Source organism: Corythoichthys intestinalis, chromosome 18, assembly GCF_030265065.1.
Source record: "Corythoichthys intestinalis isolate RoL2023-P3 chromosome 18, ASM3026506v1, whole genome shotgun sequence".
NCBI lineage: Eukaryota > Metazoa > Chordata > Actinopteri > Syngnathiformes > Syngnathidae > Corythoichthys > Corythoichthys intestinalis.
The window spans coordinates 7,627,859-7,637,848 of record NC_080412.1 but is presented as its reverse complement, the minus strand read 5'-3'; the positions used below and the strand labels follow the sequence as shown (position 1 = coordinate 7,637,848).

General features: G+C 39.3%; 1 protein-coding gene across 5 annotated transcripts in view; it reads left to right on the top strand.

Moving 5' to 3' along the window:
• The first annotated feature begins 7,214 nt into the window (after positions 1–7,214).
• The window catches only part of LOC130906240 (protein turtle homolog B-like), a 204,187-nt gene continuing 201,411 nt past the window's right edge, over positions 7,215–9,990 (top strand). For all 5 annotated transcript variants that reach the window (XM_057820342.1, XM_057820343.1, XM_057820341.1 and 2 more), the window contains exon 1: positions 7,215–7,474. In XM_057820342.1, coding sequence (XP_057676325.1) covers positions 7,411–7,474 — 64 coding nt within the window. In that variant the 5' untranslated portion in view covers positions 7,215–7,410. The remainder of the gene's footprint in view (positions 7,475–9,990) is intronic.

Sequence of the window (9,990 nt, the reverse complement as noted above, 5' to 3'; positions counted from 1 at the left end):
AGGCAACGCCTGTGTGTATCATCTTTTCTGTTGTTGTTGTGTGTTTTCCACCCGCGATCGGACACTTAGAGCCAGTTGTGTGGTTGTTTGAATGATGCGCTAATGCTCGCGAACGCATGCTAACCGTTTGTGTCATGTCATTGCTGTAAAAGCACCTAATTATCATTTATTTACGTCGATGTGAACCTGTTTGGTATCGAGGACGAAATTGATTCAGCAAATTATACTGACGTCCAGCATCGTCATTTGGGAGTTTAGCCCGCTGAATAGCCAGGACCGACCCGTAAGGTCCTGGTGAGGACAGTATATTCGCATTTCGTTGTTCATGCACTGTACACTTATTCAGCATGTTGTTCTCTATTGTATTTTTATATTAAATTGCCTTTCAAGATGACATATGTGTTCTACGTGTTGGATTTTATCAAATAAATTTCCCCCATAAATGCGATTTATACTCCGGTGCGACTTGTATATGTTTTTTTTCTCTTCGTTGGGCATTTTATGGCTGGTGCGACTTATACTCAGGTGCGACTTGTAGTCCGAAAAATACGGTGGCTGAAACTAAGCTTATTTCAAGAAATCTAAGTGAGTAAAATTTACTTGAAACACTGGCAGATAATTTCATTTATTTCTAGTAGATTTACACTGAAAACAAGGAAATTTAACTAGTTTTAAGGAGGTGTGTTTTTTCAGTGTAGTGCCTACTATGCAAGTCTGTGTGCGCTGCACTGGTTTCTGCATAAAAAGAAATGAGACAACATTATGATCTAACAACAACTCAACTGCTAATGTGCTTCTCTAAAACACAATACAAGCAGATACTGACAACACAGATGAGCATTACCGCTAACTAGCGTAGCGCTCCATGCTAAGTAGTGACGTCTGTCTCATCAACAAAGAATATAGTGAGGCCTCATTTTGGGTTAATGGGGACCAGAACACACCACGATAAGTGAGAAACCGCGAACATATACTGTATACAGTCATGGTCGAAATTATTGGCCACCCAGTGCCAGAAAACAGAATGTGGCCTACAAAGAACAGAACACAGTGCCTATAGTCAAACATGGTGGAGGTCCAATGATGTTTAGGGGTTGTTTTGATACCTCTGGCACTGGGTGCTTTGACAGTGTGCAAGGAATCATGAAATCTGGAGACTATCAAAATGTTTTGGGCCGCAATGTAGGGTGTAGTGTCAGAAAACTGGGTCTGCGTCAGAGGTCATTGGTGTTCCAACAGGACAATGACACAAAACATTTCTCAAATAGCACCAAGAAATGGTTGGAGACAAAGCGCTGGAGAATTCTGAGGTGGCCATCGATGAGTTAGGATCTAAATCCCATTGAACATCTATGGAGAGATCTCAAAATCATTGTTGCAAGAAGGCACACGTCAAATCTGAGAGACCTGGAACAGTTCGCAAAAGAAGACTAATCCAAAATTCCATCTGAGAGGTGCACGAAATGTGTTGATGATTATGGGAAGCGATTGCTCTCTGTTATTTCTTCAAAAGGATGCATAACCAAATAATGAGTTGAGGGTGCCAACAATTTTGTCCAGCCCTTTTTTAGCATTCTGTGTAAAATTGTGTACATTTTGCTTTTTTCTCTTCAGTTTTTTTGTGTTTTTGCAAATCCAAAAATGAAATACATTCATTCTTAAAACATTTGTAATTGCGTTAATGTCTGGGAGAAACTGTATTTTCTGGAAAAATTCCAGGGGTGCCAATAATTTTGTCCATGACTGCATATATACATATAAACACACACACAGTCAAGTTGACGCAATCATTTCAAGTGTCAAAATGTTTGTGCGGCTCCCAGTATTGTCTTTTCTGTGGAAAAATGGTTGAAATGGCTCTTTGAGTGTTAAAGGTTGCTGACCCCTGGTTTAGGGTAAGGAATTGGGCTAGGGCCTGTGTCCCAAAAATCCTTTGAACTTCACAGAGTAAACAAATTCTTCGCGCCACATCCTTCCTTCAAACTTTTTCAAAACTGTTTTTCATTGCATAGCCCCAGACATACTTCAGATTATAAATACTTCCCTCCAAACAGGAGAGTTTCCTCAGACTTTAAAAACTGCAGTAATAAAACCTCTCCTAAAAAAACCTAATCTGGATGCCTCAACCATTAGTAATTACAGGCCAATATCAAATCTGACATTCCTGGGGAAAATTATCGAAAGGGTTGTGTTTGAACAGATCCAGACTTTTATGATGCAAAACAATCTTTTTAACTCATTTCAGTCTGGATTTCGGCCACAACACAGCACCGAGACCGTGCTTATCAAAGTCCTAAATGATATTCGTCAGAATACCGATGCAGGCAAATCATCTGTTCTGCTACTATTGGATCTCAGCGCCGCATTTGACACGGTTGATCACAACATACTACTCAGCAGATTGGAACAGTGGGTTGGGCTTACTGACACTATTCTTCAGTTGTTCACATCCTATTTACATGATAGAGATTTCTTTGTGTCAATTGGAAACTATCAGTCAGAACGAACCAAATTCACGTGTGGAGTCCCTCAAGGGTCAATTCTTGGACCACTCTTATTTAACATCTATATGCTTCCGTTAGCTCAGATAATGGAACAGTATGACATCTCCTATCACGCCTATGCAGATGACACACAACTATATATTTCTGTGTCCCCACATGATTATAGTCCCTTAGTCTCCCTGAGTAAATGCATTCGTCAAATCAATGAATGGATGTGCCAGAATTTTCTCCAGTTAAATGTGGAGAAGACAGAGGTGTTCATTTTTGGGCCAAAAAAGGAAAGGTCAAAGATAAGCAGCCAACTTAGCACAATGTCACTTACAGCTACAAATCAAGTCAGAAACCTTGGCGTAATTATTGACTCAGACTTAAAATTTGATAGCCATCTAATGTCCATCACTAAATCCGCTTATTACCACCTAAAAAATAAAACCAGAATTAAGGGGCTTCTGACTCAACAAGACATGGAAAAACTTATGCATGCATTCATTTTCAGCAGATTGGACTACTGCAATGGTATATTTACAGGTCTTGATAAAAAATCAGTCAGGAAGCTGCAGCTAGTACAGAATGCTGCAGCCAGAGTCCTCACAAATACAAGGAAGCTGGACCACATTACACCGGTTTTGAAATCGCTACACTGGCTTCCAGTGAGTCAAAGGATAGACTATAAAATACTACTGCTCGTCTACAAAACACTTAATGGCCTTGGACCAAAATACATGCTTGACTTGTTAGATTCCTATGAGACATCTAGACCCCTAAGGTCGTCTGGAACGGGTCTTATGCATGTTCCAAGAACAAGAACCAAGCAGGGTGAGGCAGCATTTAGTTATTATGCTCCTCACCTCTGGAACAAGTTACCCGAACGTCTGAAGTATGCTCAAACTGTTAGCTCCTTTAAATCAGGGCTAAAAACGCTTTTGTTTGGCACTGCATATCCATAACTGTCTATATATTTCAACCTACCTGCCTTCTATTCCTCTTGTGCTTATCTCCATTGCTGATTTCAATGATTATTAGTAGTAGTAGTTTTTGCTTTATTTTTATTTGTTTTATTTTTATTTATTCATTTTTATTCTGTGATTAAATGCGATCATTTGTCTTGGTTTTTACGTTGTGTTGATTTAAATGTGATTTTTATGGTCTTCATGTGATGTAAAGCACTTTGAATTGCCTTGTGTTGAATTGTGCTATATAAATAAATTTGCCTTGCCTTGTCTTGCCACAGTACCAACAGCAGGCATGGTTTCGGGGGGGCTTGTTTTATATGAGGCTTGGTTTGTAGTGGCAGTCGCTTGGCTCTGGGCTGCAGTCAGACACTTCTCAAACTGCCCCAAAATCAACAGGAAGTGACTCAGTATCTACGGGAACTGAACCTGGAATGCCTCAAAATCAACAAGAAGTGACCCCGAAATGTTCCACAATCAGCAGGAAGTGACCTGACAACTACGGGAAATGAACCTGGAATGCCTCAAAATCAACAGGAAGTGACCCAATATTTCAACCATCACATCATAGCTACCATCGCAATTTCTCCAGACATTGCATTCTCCAGTTGATTATCATCAAATCAAGTAAAAAAAAAAAAAAAAAAGAAAAAAAATCTTAAGTTTCTACTAAATATTAGACATGAACCAGTTTTCCATAATTGAGGGTTCTACTGTTTTCAGTGTGACTCAATATAGTGCTTGCTGACCTGAATATGTTTGTGATTCATTTTTGTTCACTGCCTGTCGTGGTGGTCTAAGTGGGTGGAGGCATTTCCCGGGCTGAATGCCAGCTGGACTCTAGCTCTCCTGGGGTCCATGGAAAAAAAGTTACATTAGGAAGAACCGTAATATATGTTTGTGAGCACCCAGACAAGCAACATCGACCCATGGCAGTGCATGATGTGTAATCCAGTCCTGCGTGCGCCATACCGGGCATTGAATGGGTTGTTGTTATTGAAAGCAATTAAATGTGGCTAAACCTATGACAAATATGTGTATACTGAATGTGGAGCTGAGCCATGAAGAAAGTAAATTTCATCAAAGTTTATGGTTTTAACAATGATATCAAAGCTGTACCTGCACTTAATTTTTGAATAAATATTGTGGCCTGTAGTAGGCATTTCAATGATGAACCTTGAAATATACGCGAGTTCTACGTGCACAAGCGATCACTAAGTCTGAAAAAGACTGACTCACAGAGACGAGAACAGAGCGGGAGTGGGGAGGAGCCAAGGGAGTGTGACGCCGTTGCAAACGCGATGCTACAATGCTAGGTGGCTCCAATAATACCTGACTGTAGCCGATAGCCTACAAACTACGCCCACATGCTTCAATAGATATCACATATATACAGAACTAGATGCAAATGACAGACACAGCGGCATTAGCAACATGTATAACAAAGAACTAGATGCGTTAGTAAACAGCCGCCATCTTAAAGCAGTAGAATTCGCAGGAAGGCTCTGTTGTAGAGAACCTTCCTAACAAACCTAAGTAACTTTTTTATCATAAATGCTTCTAAATTGGCAAAACTTAACTTAAATCTATCTTTAAATGATGACACCGTTTTAAAACTTACACATGTTGAAAATGGACAGAAGGGAACTAATGTAATAACGGGAGCAATTTTAACAACTTTAATGGTTGATTGACAACATTAAATGACTTCCGCGCACATAGCAAAGGTTACTATCTAGTTATCGCAATATCCGCAATACCCCTGTGTCTAGTTAAGTTTATGATAAAGAATTGGGCTAGGGCCAATTGTCCCAAAAACCCTTTAAACTTTACATTGTGTGACCTGTTTTTAAAAAAAAATTTTTTTTTTGAGAAAAAAAAAAAAAGAAAATTATCACCAGCTACTTTGCCAAGTAACTAATTACTCTTACATTCAGGTAACTGAGTTACTAACGCAATTACTTCTTGGAAGAAGTAATTTGTAACTGTAATTAATTACTTTTTTAAAGTAAGATTAACAACACTGGTCACAGGGATGCTGGAGCCTATCCCAGCTAACTATGGATTGGGTACCAGGCAATCACAGGGCTCAGGTAGACAAACAAGGATTCACACACACACTCACACCTATAAGTACAATTTGGACTGTTCAATCAGCGTACCATGCATGTTTTTGGGATGTGAGAGGAAACCGGAGTACCCTGAGAAAACATGCAAACTCCAAACGAGAAGGCCAGACCCTGGAATTGAACCAATGATCTCAGCACTGCAAGGAGGATCTCCCAACCACTCAACGCCTATTGTGTTAATAATTAGTCAATTCTTCATTTCTGATGGAGGCTCCAGTCCCTACAAATTTTAAACTGTCAATACACACACAACCTCCCAATATACAGTACTGTGCAAAAGTCTTAGGCAGGACACCTGCCTAAAACTTTTGCACAGTACTGTATATTTTTATTATATTATGTATATACAAGATGTACTGTATGTATATATTTTCTCCAAGTGGAAGCTTCCATGATCCTAATAAATTTAATAATTAAAAAAATATATATACAGTACTGTGCAAAAGTTTTAGGCAGGTGTCCTGCCTAAGACTTTTGCACAGTACTGTATATATATATATATATATATATATATATATATATATATATATATATATATATATATATATATATTTTTTTTTTTTTTAAAAAAAGATATTCTGTGAAGAATACAAATCAATTAAATAAGTGCTTATACTGAATTCGTCTACACATAATCATTGATATTTTAGTGCAATTCCTGTGCACTGCCCAAACAGCAGAACCCCCCCGGGAGACATGCAGAGCAGAGGCAGAAGGTTATGATGCACAAACAGGCTGTCTGATGGCCCATTAGTGATGAGAACGTCGACTGACTCAGTTGGATTTCAAACTGTCCATATTTAGACATATCTGGGTTACATAGCTGACGCCGTTTTTGAAGTGCATCAAACAGCATGAATCATAAAGCATCAACATAGTTGCTGCGCTGCAAAGTCATTGTCTGCACAAAACGGAATATTTCATTAATGCCCAATGAAGCTTTGACTAAATAAAACACGTCAACAAATTGATTTCAATGAGCAATGATTAACAGGCAGAGGTTTCCTCTCATATTATTGCGCAGGATGATGCTGCAGCTCCGCAATGGCTTCACAAGCCAACCCACCTTGAAACGGTTTCCTCTGGTGTTGCGTTAACAGTCTCATGGACATCGAGAATGAAACGAAATCTCAGGACAGCAAACTGTTTCTTCATGTGCGGTCCTAAATAAATAATGACATCGTTTCCTATTTATTGATGTATAAGCATTCATTAGTTAGTAATGTTTAACAATTGATAGTTTGTCCTTATTGTACAGGATAAGTCAAATGTCTTTTACTTGGGGATGTAAAATACACTGTATGTGATAATGAGAATAGTATAATCATATTTTACATGCGGACACGATGACTGTTAGGAATTATACCTTTAAAGTGCGTTAAAAGAGTAGTTCAGGTTTTGTTAGCGTTGACGTAATTTCTTCAGGTTGCAATATAGAAACTCTGAGTCAATATAAGACATTTGAACGCATCCTACCGGCACAGGAACGGGCATAGTAGATAACCAATCAGTGATTGGATTATTCCGTAATTCACCAATGAAACACGAGAGGAGGCGGGCTCCCGGTGACCTAACGATTGTTGCTCGGTCTCCAAGAGTCGTTTGCTGTAGTCCCATTGGCGCAGGTGATCCGTCTCGGGATGAGAGTGGAGAGTGGCGGAGAGGGGAAGAGAGGGGAAAGCTGTGATGGAGAAGTGTCCAGGGCTAGGTTTGAATTAAAAAAGGGTACCGGCCACCTTCAACCTCCACCGGAACACTCGACGATGAGAGTTTCACCGAAAGGGGCACTTTGAGATATGATGAGGTTTATTTCCGGTCGGGAATAGTATGATTTGGTATGTGGCCACTTTGATAGCAAGTGTATTCAGCACCCGAGGAACGGCCGCTCAAGGTGAGTCGAAGCACATTAGCTTTTAACTACCGGCGACTTCTGCCAAAGTTTAACCCATGAAATGCCTTCATTTAAAAATATGTGCTTATTCGAACATCTCTTGACTGCTGTTTGATTGTGAAATGTCTTACTTTACAAGGCAAAGTTGGTTCATGTCTGCACCTGTGGTTGGAATAGACCTGTCCATTCAGCAGTTCATTATAACAAGGTGTCTTCATTCTTTAGGGAGAGTGAGTGGTTAAAAAAAAATCATTTTGCTGACTGCAATACACAATTGGGCTAAATGCTGACAGACTGCATTTTATCGCGAAAGAAACTCAATTAAATTCAGATGGAGCGTTTTACTTTTTTGGGGTGCTTAGACAGTTAGCTCAGCAAAGTGGAAGGTGAGCCAGCGGTTGCAGGCAGCATCTACCTGCTTTCCCAGACTAGTAGTGGTATGTGCTGGAATATAATTGCATTATGAGTCGCTCAAGTCATACCACTTTTGCCCGCCAGAGAGAGCACTTTCTGTTTGTGTATGTGTAGACGGACGTACAACTGTCAGTGGTGGATGAAGTACTCACTTTTTTAATTTAAGTAAAAGTAAATATCCAGATGCAAAAAGTACTTAAGTAAAAGTACAAGTATTTAAGGACAAAAGTACTTGCTTTAAAATATACTATACAAGTAAAAAGTAAAAGTATTTTCTCCCGATGCAAAAAATGTCAAATATATATATATGTACAGGTATATATATTAGGGGTGTACCGGTACACAAAAATCTCGGTTCGGTACGTACCTTGGTTTTGAGGTCACAGTTCGGTTAATTTTCGAAACAGTAAGAAAACAAAAAGCAAAATATAAATGTGCTAGTTTTTTATTACACACTTTTGTGCTTTCAGCAATAGGAACATTAGGCTATACAAAGCTAGAATTCTGCTCAAAAAGTAGCAGGTATTTAAAAACATTTTTTTCCTAATGAACGGTTTTCAAAAGATTTATTGGTGGATTTTCTCAAGTTAAAGCGCCACACAGAAATTAATAAATTTAATTGTGTAAGCAGGGTGTGTGTATTATTCTTATTATTTAATTACAGTTGTTTTAGCTCATTTCAATTTATTTTATTTAAATGGGCTATTATTTATTATGTGTTGATATTTTACAAATCTGATGCAGTATTCATTCATATTGTATATTTTATGTTGTATAACTTTAGTTGCTATGTGAATATTAGTTCCTACTTGTTTTGTTGTGGTAGGAGGGTTTTGTATTGAACATGGGGCCGTGTTGGTTATTATTATAGCAGAGAAGACAGCAGTAAATCAACTAAGACAAGTCAACTGTGCCCCGATCTACCACTCAAGAGATCTGATGGACTCAAAAAGTAGGTTACGATTGCATATTAGTTTGAAAATCGACCGGATCCACCGTATTTTTACACGAGTGACTTCCGGCCTGAGCCTAGCTACCGGTAGTAGTATTGACGCAGGAGGGCCGCGTCGCGCGTCAAATAATAAACCCTGCCGTTCTTTTCGCGTGCGTGGGACGCATCTTACACTGCGACTGGTGTGCATAGATAGATAGATTATGACCGATTGCATATTAGTTTGAAAATCGACCGGATCCACCGTATTTTTACACGAGTGACTTCCGGCCTGAGCCTAGCTACCGGTAGTAGTATTGACGCAGGAGGGCCGCGTCGCGCGTCAAATAATAAACCCTGCCGTTCTTTTCGCGTGCGTGGGACGCATCTAACACTGCGACTGGTGTGCATAGGCAGATTGACTCTAACGCGCGCGTTTCACTGCGTTGTCGCGGCGGCCACGTTGTCGCGCCGTTGACGTTTCTGGGTTATACTGTCCTACTGTGTTGGTCCTTATTATGGGAGAGAAGACGAAGTACATATAATCTACACAAAGAAACTGTTACCCGATCGACTCACAGCCTCGAAAAGTAAGGGTTACATTATGTCAGAAACTCGTTCGGTACGCGTCTGTTCCGAACCGAGCACCACGAACCGAAACGGTTCAATACTATTACGTGTACCGTTGCACCCTTAATATATATATGATATGGCAGAAAACACTCAGGTGACTTGAAGTTCCGCTCGGAGACCCCCCATTTGGCCAAATTTCAAAATTGTCCTATATGCATGTGTGATACATCATTGGAAAGCTTAAAATCTCTATTTTCTGGAGGAATTGTTTTTTTTTGTTTTTTTTAAATTACAGCATATTAAAAAAAACCCACAAAAAAAACAAATTAAACAGCAAAACCCCAACTGGAGGTGAGAGCATGAGAGAGCATAATTAAAGACGCCATGATTTTAAAGAGATATTATTGCTTACTTACCTCTTTTCGATCCCAAAACTCCATGTAGCATATATCACCGAGTGTTAAGACACAGCTGTGAATTGGGGGGATTTTATGGGTGAAACATGGTAATATAACAAGGGTGGCTATGCGTGGTGGTCGAGATTTTCTTTTTCATATATTTACCCTTTTAAACTTTTTTAATCCAGTTTTTCTTTGTT